Consider the following 19,589-nt stretch of genomic DNA (forward strand, 5'->3'; position numbering starts at 1 on the left):
CCAGATCACACGTAACGTTGACCTGCCGTGTCCCTAGTCCCTTCAGTCTGGCAGGGCTCCTTAGCGTCTGTCTTTCCTGACTTCCACCTTTTTTGAGACGCACAGATCAGCTATTTTGCAGGCTGTGCCTCAATGTGGGCTCGTCTGCTGATTCCTCGTGCTCAGATTCAGCTCGTGTGTGTGTGTGCTGAGATCACAGCTGCACCGGTGTGGTGTCCTCAGTATGCGAGGCCAGCCTCGCTAGCGTGTCCAGTTGTCCCAGTATCGGTGACACTGCTTTGATCGCTTGGCTAAGCTGGTGTCTGCTGTGTGTTTCCACTGCACAGTTATCTTTTTTCTTTTTGGAATTAATAAGTGGTCTGGGGAAAAGCTTAGACTATGTAAGTGTCCTTTTTCTTTCTTTCTTTTTTTTTTTTAAAAAAAAGATCTATTTATTTGTGCATACAGAACTGGAGTACAGGCCAGAGGCTCAGGGGTGGCGAGAGGCTTCACCAGAGACAGAGTGGGGAGCAGAACAGGCAGGTCGACAAAGTACACTGCTGAGGGGAGCAGCGGGCAGGCCAGGAGAGGTCTGCTGCGCCATGTGGTCACCTCCGGGGCAGGCAGGGATCGAACTCATGCGGAAGTGGCTTTAGCTTCTCAGTGCTGTGCTTTAACCCACTGCGCCACCAGGGAGGGCCATAAGTGTCCTATTTCTTATCAAACTTCCCCCTCTAGTTTGGGCAGGTGTTGATGGTTCTCTCCCGCCGTCCTTCCTTTCACCCGTTTCTGCCGCTGATGTTTTTTGGCCTTTTGAGATTCTTACTGCTCCCCGCTCATTAATCGCAGTGTGGAGCGGAATGGGCTTTGTGACCATTCCAGTACCTGGGCATGACAACACTGATGAAAAAAGACCCTGGGCACAGAGGATCGGGACCAAAAAAACTAATCTACAACTAGTGTTTCTGAAGAAGAGACCCAAACAAATGAAAACGATCCAAGGCAGTAAGAGAAGAAAGTTAAACCGGACAAAAACTGGAATTTACAGATTGAAAGAACTCAACTGAGTTCCATGAAAATTGACACTCACCTAGATACATTCTGGCAACAAAATGAATTGCCAGGCTTTTTTCTCTACAGTCATCTATGCAGGAAATGGGGGGTGAGGGTAGGGGGACAGGCAGTGCCCCAGGAACAGAAGAAAAGGTAACCTCGGGGTTCTTCCTTGCCCTCTTTTCGCAGGAAACAGTGGGAAAGGAACGTTGTGATAAGCAAAGATGTATTCCAAGAATTGTATGCCCAGTCCAATTTGCAGACCTCAAAAATGCACCACCACTAGGAAGGACCTGGAGCGCATTCCAGTTCTCTGAGCATTTTATCTCGCTTGTAGTGCTGCAGATGTTATCTTTACATCTCTCAGAGCCTATACCCCACTGCTTGCCTTGTTATCACAAGCTCAGAAAATATTCGTTAATACATTAACATAGCTCTTCGTCTCCTCGTTTTCTTATCTCTGCTCCAGTCCACTGGCCTCCTTGGGATTCCTCAAACGTGCCGAGCATGCTGCCCACCTCAAGGTCACTGCACTGATGTTCCTTCTGCCAAAATGCTCTTGCCCCACATATCTACACATCCCACCTCCCACTGCCCTCAGGTATTTACACAAAGGCATCTCTTCCTGGTCAACCTGTGCGACTTATAGCCCACCCTAAGCTATTATTTATTTACTCATTTTGCCTGTCTCTCCATTTAGAATATAAATACTATGAGGGTAGGTGTTTTTATCTAAACAGACAGAAGTCTCTAGGGCATTCACACGACCTACCTAGAACAGCACCTGGCACATCATAGACGTAACAACATAACTACTGCTTGTTCTGGTGCAATCAGTTTGGAACCGGTTCGTTCAGCAGTTTGGTCGTGTCCTCAGAGACCCAGACTCCCTCCATCTCTGCTGTATGGGAGCTGTTTCTTCAAATGTCCTCTATAGGATGACACAGTGATCCAATCAACAGAGAGCACAACTTTCTGCCTTTAAAGTAGTAGTAAGTAGAGAGGTGCACATCTGTAGACAAAGAAAGGGAGCTTCCCCCCAACTTTAAGTTCCTGCCTTCCCCTGCTTCTGTCATATGTGAAACCCTTCAACCATTATTTTCTGTACCAGCCAACAAGCCAGCTTCTGCTCCTCAGATTAGAGAGATGTGGGGGAACTTCACAGGCAGGCAGCCAGCAAATGGCGAAGAGGCCAAGTGGCAGCATATGATATGAGAATAACAAAGAGAAAGCCTCGCAAACAAGATAGAGGTCTTCCATACTTGACAGCATTTCATCAGGTAGAGGAAATATTTATCTAAGCAATGAGTCTGCCAATGTACAGGGGGTAGGAAGGAGAAAATAAAGAATTTAAGGAAAAATTTCTAGGACCTGGAATGAGACACTTTCAGAGAAAGTTCTCTCTGTAAGAAGCTGAACAATGAATCCACTTGTTTTATCTTTAGAGGCGTGCAGATGGATGTTATTTTGAGGTACACACGTGTGGGGGTAAAAGTGACCCACTGCCTTGTGTATGTTTGAATCTGAACACATAGGGTAGGAAGAAATTAATTTTTACTGTAGGGAATATGAGGGAAACCCCCCAGGGCTTCACTTAGTTCTCCGGTTGCACATACTTCCATGTACGTGACACCAAATTACTTGGATCGACAGATTCCTTAGATTTAAACTAGAACAACCCATAAGGAAATGTGTTAAATTGGAATAGATTCCAGTCTTTGAATGGAAAAATGACTAGTAAAAATGCAAATCACAATGAACCTGCCAAAGCTGACACTCTTTATTGAGTCCTGTGATCAAAAATAAATAAATAAATAAAAAGAACACCTAGTAGTCTGTCCCAGGTTTTAGAATGAAATTTAAAATCCAACACTGAATGTTGCAGCTGGTGTCAGAAAGCTGGGGAGATGCTCTTCCCTTGCATGCGCGCTTTCTCAGCAGGCATTTCTACCTGAAGCCAACAGGTCCTCTTCTGACCTCGGAACCTTAGATCCCACCCCCCTCCTCTATGACATTGTTTTAGGAACAATTCCATATTCCTTTTCCCCCCAACCACACATATTAGCTTAGTCTCGAGAATGTTGAGTTGTCTGTCAGTAAACAGAGTTGACTGTGGATAAGACAGATTTCTTCAGTCTACAAACTCAGATTCTGTCAGTGAACCAGTACAACTCCAAGCATCTTTCCCAGGCAGCACGTTGGCCGGGCAGTGTCCACTTCGAGACTGGTGCCCCCAAGCAAAAGCTCTTTACCTGAGCTGCAGGCCCTTATCCTGAAATCAGGACTTGAAGAAAGAGTAGTGGGTAGGCAGCAGGAACATGAGGCTTTGGAAGAGCCTCCGGCTCATACCCCAGAGAAGCGGTGGGGGGCGGCTGGAGGAGAGGCGTGGCTGCTCAGCCTGCAGTCCTGGCATATGCTGCTGCCGCTCGAAAGTGAGTCCTGAATAGGAGAAGCCAGCACACAGTGCTTCCTGGGGGCCAGCGTTTAAGGACTTGGTCTGGACAGGAAACATCTGACAAGATTCAGAACCGAGATGATTCTTAGATGGTTTGTGATGAGTCCCAGTGAGGCTGCCTTACCTGTGAACACCTGTGTCTTCACTGGTGTCTGTTGTTCGTGCTGTGTTATCCACTGTTGGGGTGAGGAGAGGTTCCCTACAGCCCTAGAGCCTACCTTGGCTTCAGTTTCCAGGCAGACATCCTGCCACTGAGGGCGGTGAGGAGATAAAGAGCGGGAACTTATATTGGGGTTTAGCTTCCAAGCAGCACCTGCCCTGGAGCAGCCCCAAAGAGCAGTTCTCACTGATTGGTCCCAGAGATCACACCTTCCCCGTCTGACAAAGAAAGCCGGCCTTTCTGCAAACCCACCACCTCCCAGCCCGCTTTCTACACAAAGATTCCACTTCACGGGCATCACTGAAACACCTGGAACATTTAAATGAAGATTCTTTATTTTCAAATATAAGTCACATTTGCCTGTTTTATCATTAATGCCACCCATTTAGGGCTGTTTTGCCAGCCTCTGGGTGGGCTAAACTTGACAGCACATAGATAGTCAGGATTTCATAGTACTATTCATATACTAAGATGACTAATTACATGTATCAAATTAGCATGTACTCTTTAAATATCCTATAATTTTATTGGTCAATTATACCTTAATAAAGCTGGAAACAGTTTAATTAAGAAGAGGGTCATAAAGGACACAAATAAGTGTAATTAAGAAACAAATGAACAAAGCAGTCTGAATGAATGGAGATGTACCAAAATGATAAAAGTGACTGGGTTAGGCTGGTGTCATTGTTTGCTAAATGTTTTATAAATACAACTTGTATTTCTTTCCTAGAAAATTTGGGTTTATTTATTTATGCTACAAGAACTGGGGTACAGGCCAGAGGTACTGTGGGCTGTGAAAGATTCACCAGAGACAGAGTGGGAAGCAGAAGAGGCGGATCTACTGAAACACATCTGAGGGAAGCAGTAGGCGACCCAGGAGAGGTCTGCTTGTGGTATGTGGGATCGAACTCATGCTATAGATAGATAGCTTCATAGTGCTAAAATTTTGTACCACCAGGGAAGCCCTATTTACTGCATTTTAAAATGCTAGTTACAATCCATTGCACTGACTTCATGACCCACAAACACTAAAAGATCACAACCTGGTGTGAAAAGTTAAACTAGTCATCTTATTTTCATAGTGCTGCGCTTTAACCCTTGTGCCACCAGGAAGGCCCCTGAGTTTATTATATTTTTAAATCATAGGGTAATTTTTTAGTTATAAATATTCTATGAAATACTTTTATCATTTACTATCATTTTAGTAATAACTCTATTGTTTTTATGAAACTAAATATTAACCTTTAGAGTAAAGATGTTTCCCGGAAACCTAATACATTTTAAATGTACCTGTCCCCTAGGAATCTGACCTAAAAAACGCCTTTATACTCTTATTTGTACTGGATATTCATGCACATGGAGATAGCTTCAAAAACTAGCAAAGGGGGCCGGCCCTTTCTGGTGGCACAAGTGCAGCACTATGAAACTATCTGCAGCACAGAGTTGCATTCCAGGCCACGGAGCTACCCACATGGCACTGGCACAGCAGACCTCTCCTGACCTGCCCACTACTCCCCTCAGCAGTGTTGACTTCCTCTACCTGCCTATTCTGCTCCCCACTCTGGCTCTGGTGACTCTTCTCACGGCCCCTGCCCCTCCAGCCTACACCCCTAGTTCTGCATAAATAAATAAATATTTAAAAAAAAAACTAGCAAAGGAACAGGTGAAAACTAAGAAAAAAAAAATTTAGAAATGACTGCACATTAAATCCACTGGAGGAGAGAGAGAGGAAGTTGCTGAGCGGTTGCTGCCGGGCCCAGCATTTGCGGGCGCCACCTGGTGGCTGTGCCCATGAACACTTCCTCTCTGAGGGTGTGGGAGCAAGCGCAGGTTTGAGGCCAGTTCTTTGCCTCCTGAAACTGGAGCAACACTACTGTCGGCACGCAGGTGCCTAGGAGATGCACAGATCAGAGTTTGCCTCATAAGCATCAAATAGGCAACACATAAAAGGGGAAAAAGTCTGTGGAATCTGAAATGAAAAATTCAAAATGGAAAGACAGCAGTGTTAAAATCCTAGACCTTGAACTGTTTCCACATCAGCATCCTTTTTATACATCTCATTAAAATAAATCTCGCCATTTACAACTCATTTGCCATACTTAAAAAAAATATGTGTCTGATCTGTGTCGTGTATACTCTGATTATGCTCTTGGGAAAGCAGATAGTCTAAGAGAAAGCATTCTGAAAATACTGGATGGTGCCACTCCTGGCAGGAATGTAAGGGATCAGGAAAAAAGAAAGTAAGTGTCATAAAATAAAAACGACAATCAACAAACAACTATAAACCAGAGGCATTCTGTGGGAGTGGAGAGGGGAACAGGATCAAAACTGGAGTGGTAAGAGCTCACGGGAGCTCTTGAAGAACGATGTGTGTGTGTGTGTGTGTGTGTGTGTGTGTGTGTGTGTGTGTGTGTAATTAAAAGAGAAAGAGAGAAAGCACTCTGGTTTGTTGGAGGTATAAATACTGACAGAAATCCAGCCTGCTGTTTGCCAGCCCTGTTTTTCATTCTAAATCACTTAATCTTTTTGAGCTCAATTTCCTCACTCTTCAAATGGGGATAATCATACCTTCTCTACTAGGTCATAGTAAGGACTAAGTTGTAATATAACTCTTTACTTACAGTACAGTATAGCTTAACACATTCCCGTTCTTTTTATCATAAAGATCTTTTTTGAGTCAGGACAGGTTAAAACAAATTAATTTGGGTCCCTCCCTGGTGGCACAGCAGGTTAAAGCACAGCACTAAGAAGCTAAAGCCACGTCAGCATGAGTTCAATCCCCGCCCCGAGGTGATCCACATGGCACTGGCATAGACCTCGCCTGATCCACCTGTTGCTCCCCTCAGCAGTGTACTTCATCAGTCGGCCTGTTCTGCTCCGCACTCCGTCTCTGGTCACCGTCCCTGCACCTCTGGCCTGTACCCAAGTTCTATATGCATAAAAAAATAATTTTTTTTAAATTAATTCAGTTTACAACTCTGGAATGCAGTATTTTTCCATGTTAGCATCTCTGAAACCAGCATATATCAATGACATGCTAGTGCTTTATCTTTCTTCGTAGTTACAGAAAAATAACGTATTCCTTTCATTCACTGGTAATTTAAATGAATGTGAGTATCAGGTCAGCAGTGTTTTAAGCACTCTTGGGCTGTGTCTCTGTGAAACCTGAATAGATTAGATGAGGTCTGGTGATGACAGCTTCCCGGCTGCCTTGTTCCAGCTCAGGCTTCAGAGCTATTCTTTCTGGGAAGTTTATTTGGAAACTGCTGACGCTGAACCTTTTTAAACTCCCTGTGATTACACAGACTGCCATTTAAAATTCAGCAGCCTGTGGCCTCTACTACCACACTATGTATATGACATTATGATGCTGAGTTGTTTTGAAGAGGGTATGGTGGAAGATGGCTATAATCGTAAAAGAACTGGTTGGTGCTTTCTCTGCTGTGCAGACTGCCACTTCCCCTCACTGGCTGTCTGAGAACTGACTGGCATGTTGCAGAGAAAGCACCTGGCCAGCACTAACTGGTCTTATCCTCATTGCCTTGCCAGTGGTTCCTACTCTTTATCTCTCTGTCTTTCAGTCCAATAAGGTTCCTGTTGTTCAGCACCCACACCACATGCACCCCTTGACGCCCCTCATCACCTACAGCAACGACCACTTCTCTCCTGGCTCCCCTCCCACACACCTCTCCCCAGAGATTGATCCAAAGACAGGTGAGTCCCGGTCGCTCAGGCCGGACCCAATGCAGGGGCAGGGGTGGGAGATGGCTTTTCCCAAGGATCCAGCCAGCTCTGGAATCAGGCAGTCCAGTCTTCTAAGTCCAACTATAAAGCAGAAAGCTGTCTTGGTTTTTTTCCTGTCAACTTGCCCACCAAACCTGTCACCCTGGGGAGCTGTCGTCCATAAAATTTTCCAAGCTGTCATGCCTCAGAGCATTCTGGGGACCTTCTTTAGTGAAATCACAGTCACTAGGTGTTACAGTTAATAGGGAGGACAAGTAAGAGCTACAAAGCTGGAGTGGATCTCTGCATGAATGAGGCGGGTTTTCTAGAGTGGCCGTTAGGAACACTGGCGGGTCTGGTGGTCCTCCCTTGAAGATTTCCTGTCCCCTCTTGGGTGGTGCCCATGTCTGTATAAGCAGGTGGGAGTTGTTCCTATCTCTAGAAGTGCGGTCCGGGTAGCCAGAGAGAAGCTGCACACATCCTGCCTTCCCTGAATTTGTCCTTGACCAACTGGCAGTGAGCTGGAGGGGGTGGGGGTGACCGAGGGCAGGCTAATGAAAGAGAGGGGCCTGCAGGCTCCAGGACACCAGGGGCACACGGCAGGGGAGCTCCCGTTTGATGTTGTTTTCAGGTGTTCAGGCAGGGCCAGGGAACTAATACCTCTCTCTTTGGATGCAGGAATCCCCCGGCCCCCTCACCCATCTGAGCTGTCTCCATACTACCCACTTTCTCCCGGAGCTGTCGGACAAATCCCCCATCCGCTCGGCTGGCTTGTCCCACAGTAAGGACACCTTTGACTGTTCTTACCTTCCTTCCTCCTGTAGGTTCAGCTCTGCCTTCTGTGCCTCCAGGCTGCCCCGGGCTCTGTGTGCAGGCCCCACCCCGCGCACAGCCACCCACCAGACCCCGCTGCTCTCCGCCTGCAACTTCCTTCCCGCTCGTCCTTCTCCCTGCCCTCTCACCTTCTCCCCCAAACCCTCTCCTCTGTCCTGACCCTCCAGTTTTGGCCGGTATGCTAACAAGACTTCCTTGCTCCCGCTCCCTACAGGCAAGGCCAGCCCATGTACTCCCTCCCTCCCGGTGGCTTCCGGCACCCCTACCCCGCCCTCGCCATGAACGCCTCCATGTCCAGGTGGGTCCTGGCACGGGGGCGGTGAGCACCCAGCGGCAGTGCAGGGTGCGGTTTCTGCTAGTCTCTTCCCTTTTCTCATCACGAACCGGCCGGGGCTCACCTTTCCTCCCACCTGTCCTGGCCAAGGCGCCTCCGCACGCCCCAGGCGCAGAGTGGAGACACAGGTTCATTGTTTTCTCATTTCACTGAGAGAAGAATTTCCAAGTGCTGGCACTCCACCTTCTGCCACTTCACGTACCCCCTACCCTCACATACTAGACTTCACGACACTGAGGCATTTGGTATCCTTCGCACTCAAGCCAGAAAATGGGAGTTAAGTTTTCCTGCACTGAGGTCATGAGAGAGGACAGTCTCGGGGCCCAGCTCCACCCAGCAGGTACAGCGGTACCTCCACTCACAAAGGAAGGGCAGCCACAGCATCAGCCCTCTTTTCCATCCTCATGCCGCTGCCCCTAGCACACCACCCTACTTTTGTGTTTTTCCATCCCACCACTTCCAGCGTAAGATGGAGGAGCCTGTGTGTTTGTTGGGGAACGGGAGATTGGTGAGGGGCTCTTAAACCTGGTTCCATCGCCTGGGCCAGCAACCATCCCCCTGCTGGGTGACAGGCACTCAGCTGACTTGCTCTGTTGTCTGTTTCCACCCGGCACCTAGCCTGGTTTCCAGTCGGTTCTCCCCTCACATGGTGGCTCCAGCCCATCCTGGTCTACCCACCTCAGGGATCCCCCACCCCGCCATCGTGTCGCCGATTGTCAAGCAGGAGCCTGCACCCCCCAGCCTGAGCCCGGCTGTGAGCGCGTGAGTAACGGGCAGCCTGGGCTTGGGGAGCAGGGGCGTCTCCCAGAGGCATGTCACAGGTAGCCCCACAGCTTCCTCATCACGTCCTCTGGGAATTGTTCCCGTTGACTCTTCTCATCCTCTCAAAATCCCACACATCTTTTCTCATGTTAAAGTTTTATAATCAGGATTTGGAGACTAAAGGGAAAACCACGAAAGCGTTCTGTTTCCTCTGCCCCCTCCTCCCAATACACATGGGGAAATAGGAGATTGAGAAAGGAGAATTTTCTCTGGGTCTTGTGGCATTCATGGGGTGGGGGGTGGGGAGTGCAGAGCTGAGGGGTAGCACCAAGGTGTGTGTTCTGCGTTCTGACCACTAGGCCACAGCCTGCAGGAAAGCCAAATCAACGCACATGGCCGAGGGGACTCCCCACCAGTTCCCCTGGTGTTTCTGCCGACAGTGCCCTGCCCCCTTCCTCTTATCACCTTATACCTGGGGCCTGTGCACCCAGTTCCCGCCACCACCCCTACTCCTCTGTCAGGAAGTTATCCTGCCACTGAAGATGACCTGTATACCTGAGAGGTTAGGAACCACCTGTGGAAGATGTTCAGTTGCTAAAAAGCCTCCTGGGGCAGCTTCCCAGCCGCTCCGTTCCTCGCCCCTCCTCAGAGTCATCAGTCAGCCCTTAGTCTCTGTGGCAGGCAGGTGTGGTAGTGGGGTGACAGCTGACACATGCTAACCTGCAGCCATGTGGCTTCCAGGAAATCACCGGTCACAGTGAAAAAGGAAGAAGAAAAGAAACCCCACGTGAAGAAGCCTCTTAACGCCTTCATGTTGTATATGAAGGAGATGAGAGCCAAGGTGGTGGCTGAGTGCACCCTGAAGGAAAGTGCGGCCATTAACCAAATCCTGGGAAGAAAGGTAAGCTCTGCCCTTAGCCTGTGGGCCTTGCGGGCAGCGTGCCTGCATTCACGGCTCTGACCCTCTTCCCCTGCAGTGGCACAACCTGTCCCGAGAAGAACAGGCCAAGTATTACGAACTGGCCCGCAAGGAGCGACAGCTTCATTCCCAGCTCTACCCGACCTGGTCAGCCCGGGACAACTATGTAAGTGCCCTCTCGGCCCTGGGGCAGCCTCTGTAGGAGGAAGAAGGAAGGTAGCCGCATGTACAGAGGACTCTTCAGGCAGCAAGAAGTCTACAATATAAGTCTCCCTCTAAGAAGGAAGGCGTTTTAATTCTCAGGTCAACAAGGAAATGGCATCAGTGTCCTGAGGACAGACTTCTGAAGTGTGTGCCCCTCCCTTCTAAACTGGGCTCGGCCTTTGAGTCCATAATTCAGGGTGCAGGATGAGTCCTGTACTGGCTGTGGTGATAAGAGTGTCTGTAGCCACGGTGGCCTAACCCGGGGCACAGAGAACAAAGCATGAGTCTCAAGGCACACGCCAGTAACTGAGAATGGGCAGGGTTGAGTATGTGTTTTTTTAGTAAGAGGATTCATAGCTGCATTAGATTCTTAGTGGGGAAAAAAAAAATCAAGAATCACCGTTCTAGGGAGACAAATGAAAAGGAAATCTAGAAAACAGGGAAAGGACAAGGCCATTCCCAGCAGACCCAGCACACTCCAGTTGAGCAAAAGTTGGTGGTGGGTACAGGAAGCTCCGTGAGTGGGCAAAGCCCCTGAGTGCTTCCCTTCTCCTGCCGTCCTCCCCTGAGAGGGCTAAGGAATGTGGGTGATAGCCTGTCTCCCACCTTCTCATCTAGGAGTCCCCCTGAAAAGCCAGGTATTCTGGCCCTGCTTACCACTTCCTTTGACCGTATTTTTTCAGGGTAAGAAAAAGAAGAGGAAGAGAGAAAAGCAGCTGTCACAGACACAGTCCCAGCAGCAAGTTCAAGAGGCAGAGGGTGAGTCTGAAGGAAGACCAAGCCTCTCTGCTGCTCCTTCCCTCTGTCACGTCGTCCCTGGGTTTCTGTGGCCAGTGGCCATTATAATTGCTGCCATTGTTAGGGCCACAGGCTCATGGGAGCTTCATGTAGTCTCAGATGGATGTTACTATTGCCCCTTTGTAGGGATAATCAATTAAGAGGCTCAGAGAAGTAAAAGGATTGTCCTTGGTAGAGGCAGGATTTGCTTCCAGCATTTTCTGACTTCAAAGCCTAGGTGTGTTTGAGTCAGTTGCACTGTGAATCATTGGAGGGTAGGTTCGAAATCAATACATAAGGTAAAAGCTGAATTTCGTTGAGATTATCTTTGAAATTCTTTTAGGTAGGTGGTATTAGAGATTCAGTGAACTCAGTGAATCCGGTAGAATTGTTTCCTCCAGTTTTGTTCGGTTGAACACCAAAAGAAACAGTTCGCACGGTTTTGGCATTTTGTGCCAAAATGCGGGCTGTATATTTTTACACCAGAATCATACTTAGCACAAAGAGGCTGGCAGGGGGTGGGGAGCCGGGGGGCGTACACCCTCATGCTCTCTTAGGACAAGTGTGGAGCTGCTGATACCATCAAAGCTCTCCTCTCGTTCTTTGTATCATTTGTATATTCATTTGCCTATAAACACTTGAGTAAAATATGTATAAAATGTGTATATGGTACAAAATCTGTACCACCCAGCTTAGGTGCTGCATTCTCTCTGATAGTAACAAACCCCAAATTTTAAAACAAATAGAGAACCAGCCCATGAAGGATAAGATCTAGGCAGGGAAGAGGGGGTGCCTTAGACAGCATTGTTTCCCTCCGGTCAGACCCCCACTGCGTCTGGACGGTGCCTTCTCGCCTCAGAACGCAGGCCTCTAGTCTCAAAAGCCTCAGAAGCCATTTCAGCCCTCACTTCCCTCCCTGGTGTTTCTAGAGGGCGTGTATAACCGGGGCTCCTTTGCAGCCTCTGCCTCACCCAGAGCCGCTGGCTGCTCACCCTGTCTCGTGTTTCCCCACCAGGTACTCTGGCCTCCAAAAGCAAGAAGCCATGTGTTCAGTACCTGCCTCCAGAGAAGCCCTGTGACAGCCCTGCGTCCTCCCACGGCAGCATGCTGGACTCCCCTGCCACCCCCTCCGCGGCCCTGGCCTCGCCAGCCGCTCCTGCTGCAACCCACTCAGAGCAAGCCCAGCCTCTCTCCCTCACCACCAAGCCGGAGACCCGGGCCCAGCTGGCTCTCCACTCAGCTGCCTTCCTGTCGGCTAAGGCCGCGGCCACCTCCTCTGGCCAGTTGGGCAGCCAGCCGCCCCTCCTCTCCCGACCCCTCCCCATCGGGTCCGTGCCCACAGCTCTGCTGACTTCTCCTCCTGCCTTCCCAGCCACACTCCATGCCCACCAGACCCTGCCAGTCCTCCAGGCCCAGCCTCTTTCCCTGGTCACCAAGTCTGCCCACTAAGCTGCCCCCTGACCTACGCAGGCTGTCGAGTGACTCATCGAGTAGTAATGATTCAGAAGAAAAAAAAGGAAACTTTATTGGTCAATATTTGACCACTCTGGACTGTTCTGTAAAGTGACTGGTAACAGCAGCATTTTACATTTTGTAGATGTAACCAGTAGCTGATCTTAAGGCTTTTTTTAAAAAACAAAACAAAACAAACAAAAAAATTCTTTAAAAGAAAGAGAACTGAACAGTAGTGTGTTGTTCTCCCCTGCCTGCTGTCGTGGATGGACCTGGGCAGAAGACACCCTTCTCTCTACCTCTCGCTCTCCAGCACCCCGTCACCATGCGCACCACCCCCACCAGTCTGCATGCTGGCCACTGCGGCCATTCCTCTGTTCTTCTGCTAGATCCCTCTCCGGGACGTGTACTTTTCTCTCACCCACGTTTTTCTCCTTTCCTCAATTCCGTCGGTTCTTCGCCTTCTTGGTCCTCTGCCCAGGATAAGGCTGTACCACGTGAAAAGCCAACTCTGCCTGATTTGCCTCCACCAGCATCCCCTGCCCCTCCGTGAGCCCTAACCCACCAGCCTCCAGCTCCCAGCAGGGATCGAGGGCCTCTGGAACGGTTCTTCCCACATTTGAAGGGACTCAAGGTGTGTGCCTGTCACTTCCTCCTCGAAGAAGTCTGTGTTCCACCCCCTTACCAGTCGAGATTTGATCGTCCCCTGAAGGTCCCAGCGTGGCAGATGGGACCTGGCTCCCAGGCCTGGCTCCTGTGCCCTGGGTGAGTGCTAGCACAATCTGCCAAAGTTCTAAAGACCCTCCTCCCCACCACCTCACATGCTTCTGTGTGTATTTCTTTTTGTTTTTATGGGTTTTTTTGGAGCAATTTAAACTCCCAGTTGTTTATTTTCACAAAAGAAAATAAAATTGCAGTTGCAAGACCTTTTCTGATTGTTTCAGTCCTTTTGTTGATTCAAGTCCCCTTCGTCATGCCAAGCCCTGTACTAGATTTCTGTGGAGAGACGGAAAATGATCACTATTGGAGGAGAGTATAATACACGCCTGACACAGTTAGAAAATCCCATCCAGCGTCCAGACTCGAATGTACATAGACCAGCCACTCTTGATAACTGAGATCCAAGGGAAGGAGTCTTTTCATTTTCAATTTTTTTTTTATAATTGCCAAGATTTGTATAATCATGGCATCCTTTGTTTACTTTGCATGGTATCTAACAATGCAATTTTTTTTTTGTTATAACTTTGAGATGTAATTCAGATAACATCCAATTCATCCACTTAAAGTAATATAATTCTGTGGTTTTTAGCATGTTTAGAGTTGATTATCACTGTACTCAATTTTATTTTTTTTAATTTTTAAAGATTAGGATACAAGCCAGAGGTGCAGGGGGTGAGAGGCTTCACCAGAGACAGAGTGGGGAGCAGAACAAGCAGATTGACTGAAATACACTGCTGAGGGGAGCAGCGGGCAGGTCAGGTCTGCCACACCATGTGGGTCACCTCCCTGGCTGGGTATCAAAGTCGTACTGCAGAGACTGTAGATAGCTTCATAGTGCTGAGCTTTAACCCACTGTGCCGTCAGGGAGGGCCCTCTAGCATAATATTTTCAAGATTCATCCATACAGCAGCATGTATCAGAATTTCATTTCTTATGGGTGAAGGATACTCCTCTGTGTGTATAAATCCATTTGTGTTTACCCATTCCTCTGCTGGGCTATTGGGCTACTGTGAATAACACTGCTATCAGTAGTGGCATAATTAGTACAATGTTTGAGTCCCTGTTTTCAATTCTTTGAGGTACCTATGGAGGAGTGGAATTGGGTCACATGGTAAATCTATGTTTAACTTTTTGAAGAATTGCCAAATTTCTTCCTTAGCATCTGTAAGAGATTGTATTTGTACCAATAACAGCTAAGGGTTCCAATATGTCCTCATCTTCACCAACACATTATTCTGGGTTTTGCATAATAGTCACCCACATAGATACGACTTTAATTTTGATTTACCTAATACCAGTGATGTTGAATGTGTCTACATATACTTATTAGCCAGTTGACTCAACACCATTTATTAAAAAGAATATTTTTTCTCCTGTTGAAGTGTCCTGACACCTTTCAAAAACCTACTGACCAGGCTCATCGTTGGATTTTCAATTCTATTCCATGCATCTCTATGTCATTATAGCAGTTTTACACTCTCCCAAGTATTGTAGCTTTGTAGCAAGTTTAAACTGGAAAGTGTAAATCCTCAACTTTGTTTTTTTCAAGACTACTTTTGGCTACTCCTGGTCTCACATTTTTGTCAATATCTGCAGAGGCCAGGTGGGATTTTAATAGAGATTGTGTTGTTAGATTAATATGGGGTGCATAGCCACCTCAACTAAATCAAGTCTTCCAATCCATGAGTATGGGATATCTTTATATTTATTTAGGCCTTTAACTTCTTTAATATTTTATAGTTTACAGAGTATACATGTTGCATTTCTTTTGCTAAATTTACTCCAGAGTATACATGTTGAATTTCTTTTGCTACATTTACTCCAAGGATTTTATTCTTTTTGCTGTTACTAAAGGGATTGCTTCTTAATTGTCCTTGTAAATGTGTAGACATGTAAAATTGATTTTTGTACTTGATCTCATATCCAACAATCTTGCCTTAGGATTTTCTATATACAAGATCATATCATCTGAAAAGTAGACATGGTTTTATTTTGTCTCTACTATCTGAGTGCCCTTTATTCTCTTTCTTGCCTAATCATCTTGGCTAATTCCAGTACAAAGTTGAATAGAAGTGGTGAGAGCAAATATCATGATACCTGGGAAAACATCCAGATGTCTTTTTCTATTAAGTATAATGTCAGCTGTGATGTTTCTGTATTTTCAGGCTGAGGAAGTTCTCTTCTTTACTGAGTCGCTTTTTTTAATCATAAAAGGATACAAAGATATTTTAAGGTTTATTAGTTACCTCCTATCATTTCTTTAAACCAAAATTGATGTGAATTAGGAGTAATTCTAACATCTCCCTTCTCTATTAACCCCGGTAGAAGCACTGCCTGAGAAAACCCACAACTGAAATATGTGCCATAAGAGATAAGTGGTGCCTAAGCTCAGCCAGGCCTTCAGCACAGCTTACCTGCTACTCAAGTGTTAATACATGGGTCCTTCATCAGCTGTCTTCTAATTCCTTCAAACATGTACTTCGACATTCAAATTCCTTAATTTAATTCCCCACCTCCCTTTCAAAGTTGAGGTGAGATGAAATCTCTATCTTGATGTTCCACATCCTTGCCTAAATAATTGCCTTTCATAGGGTTCAAAGTCAAGCTGATTAAACCCAAGATCAACTGCTCTACTGCCATATAAGACCTCAACCCCTCTCCCCTTGGTACTTTGCTCTGTCGGTCATTGAATCAATCTGATAAGCTTGGTCATGCTCTCTAATGATTTTTCCCCTCAATAAAAACACTAGATCCTCTCCCATATTAGAAGCATCCTGTTTCACATCAAAACTTACAGAAAAGGTAGTTTCTACTTACCTTCCATTCACTACTTAAGCTCACTGCAACCAAGTTTTGCTCTCACCATTCTGCTGTATTTGATCCTATGGGCCTGACATTTTTCTTTTAGAAACACTCAGTTCTCTGACAATTGGGAGCCCCCCCGCAAAGAATGTTCTTTAAAGAAACAGTGGAAAACAAAATGTCTCCCAGAGGAGACTCCAGTTGACTTGCCTAGTTGTAGTTCTAAATATTACAAAGACACCTGCAAAACTAAACATTAGGTATGGTTTTGTATCTTGCTTCATTTTCAGTCAATCTATCATATGCGCATACATGCCTATAAAAAAAGCCAATAAAATATGCATAATAATTCTGGATCACAAGCTTTATTTTCTTATTTTGGCTAAATCTTTATATTTATTTTGTCTATAACCAACATTTACTCCAATGATAAATTTTGAAAGCCGTAGTCCATATGCTATGCACTGTATTAAGTACTCTTATCTATTTCTCAAACCTTTCATTCCCATTTTATAATTAAGAATTGATAGTTAAAGCAATTTGGGGGTTCAAACCATTTTATTAAGGGCCTGTGGAGATCCCAAGTCCCATAGTTCAGACAGGTTGGGATCTCTCCAGCTTTACAGACACAGGAAACTACTTAAATCAATTTAGCAACCTGCCCTCGGTCATGTGAATTATTTGTGTACTAAGTATTAAAGAATAATTAAGGACTTTTTCTTCTAATTGGGAGATTAAGATTACTCACTGTTATCAAAGGTTGGGTTAAGAAAATATCTGGAATTTAAGCAAATTGCTTAATCTTTCTGATCTTTATTTACCTCTATAAATGTACCTAGTCAGTACCCAAATAAATAGCAGTTACCAGGAGTAGAAAACTAAAACTAATGCAGATATCCAATAACAAGGGAATTATAATTAAAAAAAACAACCTTATGAGCAATTCGTAAAATACTTTAAATGATTAACCAGCATGCTCCTTAGACATACTTAAATTTGCTAGGAAATAGTATTTTTATTGTTTAGTTCCATACTCACATTTTCAGTAACTCCCCTAACATTTCCACTTTACTGTCATCTAAAACACAAGACCAGAAAGAAGCAAATTTCTTTTCTATGCCTCACCTCAATCTGGTTGTCCTCACACCTTCCTCCCATGGGCAACTCTGAGATGATTTACTTTGTAATCTCCCTCTGCTACAGCCTCAACCCCGTCATTCTTGTTATTTGTTACCTCAACATCCTATATTTAGTCTTTAGATTTACACAAAATACTAGTTTTCCACCTGCTTCCAGGTCTTAACACAGGCTACATGGTCACCCAGGAAACTTGATCTCTTTCTTCCATCAAACTCCACTGAGAAATGCCTACACTCTTCCACCTTCAGCATAGAGGTCCCTTCTTCAACAGAGCTCATAGTTTCTGAATTTTATTTCTTTGCATTTCTTGGAAATGCCACACACATGCACACAATCGTGTAAATATTTGACTGTGTGCATCACTAGATTACATGTTCTATTACATTTGTAACTATCACTTCTTAATCACAGTCTATAAAGCACCTAATAGGGCAAATGATCATAAAACGATCTCAAGCAATAATTAACAGTAATTTTAAGTAGTAGGATGCGAAACTATTTACTCAACATTTTCGACTCAGGAGCAAATGAATATGCTTTAAAAAACATCCATTAAGAAGGGGGAAATAAGACATTGTATTTATTTAACAAACAAAAAGAAAACATCAGGTAGAAGTACAGTGGTAACCTGTGGAGGGGTAGGGGGGAAGAACGTTCTAACCTGTGCCTTTTCTTGAAACCCTTTTCTATTTTTGAACCATTAGAACGTATTACCCAATCAAAAATGTTTGCAAAACATACACCTTGTAGAGACTGTCCCTAAAGAGTGGAACAAAGATTTTGTTTTTAACTTGTACACTTTAAGTTCTCAAAGTAACTAGGAGTCATTTTTTATGATCAAACAAAAGCATATACTTTTTAGAACAGATCTTTGGCGACCTTGGAGAGCAGTTTCCGCCAAGTCCGGAGAGAAGGGAGCCGAGATGGGAAGCCGCCCGTTACTAAGATGATAGGTTCTGTTTCCAGAAGGAAAGCCCGACCCCAACACATTTGTATGCTGCGAGGAAATAACCACGAGAAAGGGAGAAGGTAAACATGCGAGCAGAGGATGGGCGGAAGAGGCGACCGGGCCAGCCACGTCACTCTCTGGTACCGTCTGCGTGTCAGGGTGCTCATGCCCCGCCTCTACGGTATGGAAAAGGGGAAAGTAGAACGGGTGATGACAGCCTGTTGCGCCCACGGTGGAGCAAAGAAACCAGGAAAAGGTAGGCACGCCTTCCACAGCGCGGAGCTGTCATTCACAAAGGCCGCCCAACCGGAGCTGCCCGTGGCCCCGCACGTGGGCGGGTCTTCTCCAAGCCCCGCCCCTTCCGGACGGAGCCGCTCCGGAGCGGACGCGCGCAGAAAGGGGTGAGGCGGAGATCGCTGAGCCCACGAGCACATTTCGCGAGAGTTGCAGAAGGCGGAAGCGCAGTCTGTGCAGGATGCGGTTCCTGGCTGCGTTGGTCCTGCTGAGCCTCGGAGCTGCGGGTAAAACCCCCTCCCCAGACCCACGACGCCCCACAGTAATCCCATTCTCTCACCCAGATCCCCCGCCCTCACCGTGGCTGTTTGCCACCTGAGTTCGCTTCTTCCCTGCCTTACACCCCGCCGTTCGCCGTCGCCCACGCCCCCATTTGCCCGTTTCGGTTTGTGCTGGCTGTGAGGGTTTCCTTGTAGCCTGCATCTCTCCAGAGCCAACTGGTTTCTCCATTTCAGGAGTCTTGAGCCGTGACAGTGCGAACTCCATTATCAATTCGACTAAAGTTGAGCCTTCAGTTAGAAATTCCAAGCAGTCTACTTCGAACCTGCCGTCTAAGAAAGGATCCTCCCTTTCTTCAGTGAACGGAGACTCTGGCAGGTTAGATGAGGATCGCCAATCTGGAAATAACATTGGTGCGTTGGATCAGCAGCAGCAGCTGACCGCGGATCATAACCCTAACAATTCCACTGAGAACCTGCAGCAGACAGCCCAGCGCAACCCTGACAATTCCACTGAGAACCTGCAGCAGACAGCCCAGCACCACCCTGACAATTCCACTAAAAATTCGAAGCAGACCACCCAGCACAGCCCTGACGATTCCGCTGAGAAACCACAGCAGACAGCCCAGAACAGCCCTGACAATTCCACTAACAACTCGCAGCAGAAAACCCAGCAAAACCTTGACAATTCCACTGAGAACCAGCAGCAGACAGAGGAACACAACCCTGTCAATTCCACTAAAGACCAGCAGCAGACAGCCCAGCACAACCCTGTCAATTCCACTAAAGACCAGCAGCAGACAGCCCAGCACAA

General features: G+C 46.6%; 2 protein-coding genes across 2 annotated transcripts in view; both read left to right on the forward strand.

Annotated features, from left to right (window-relative positions):
• The window catches only part of TCF7L1 (transcription factor 7-like 1 (T-cell specific, HMG-box)), a 142,762-nt gene extending 129,179 nt beyond the window's left edge, over positions 1–13,583 (forward strand). Inside the window, exons 5-12 of the mRNA XM_004691589.1 lie at positions 7,229–7,361; positions 8,049–8,151; positions 8,419–8,502; positions 9,157–9,300; positions 10,042–10,201; positions 10,278–10,385; positions 11,107–11,182; positions 12,216–13,583. Coding sequence (XP_004691646.1) covers positions 7,229–7,361; positions 8,049–8,151; positions 8,419–8,502; positions 9,157–9,300; positions 10,042–10,201; positions 10,278–10,385; positions 11,107–11,182; positions 12,216–12,649 — 1,242 coding nt within the window. The 3' untranslated portion in view covers positions 12,650–13,583. The remainder of the gene's footprint in view (positions 1–7,228; positions 7,362–8,048; positions 8,152–8,418; positions 8,503–9,156; positions 9,301–10,041; positions 10,202–10,277; positions 10,386–11,106; positions 11,183–12,215) is intronic.
• Positions 13,584–18,362: 4,779 nt separating this feature from the next.
• Positions 18,363–19,589, forward strand: part of LOC105854249 (transcription factor mef2A-like) — a 3,760-nt gene continuing 2,533 nt past the window's right edge. The window contains exons 1-3 of the mRNA XM_012731466.1: positions 18,363–18,519; positions 18,614–18,784; positions 19,013–19,583. Coding sequence (XP_012586920.1) covers positions 18,363–18,519; positions 18,614–18,784; positions 19,013–19,583 — 899 coding nt within the window. The remainder of the gene's footprint in view (positions 18,520–18,613; positions 18,785–19,012; positions 19,584–19,589) is intronic.

The sequence above is a fragment of the Condylura cristata genome, unplaced genomic scaffold (genome assembly GCF_000260355.1).
Source record: "Condylura cristata isolate star-nosed mole 26May11 unplaced genomic scaffold, ConCri1.0 scaffold00031, whole genome shotgun sequence".
NCBI classification, from domain to species: domain Eukaryota; kingdom Metazoa; phylum Chordata; class Mammalia; order Eulipotyphla; family Talpidae; genus Condylura; species Condylura cristata.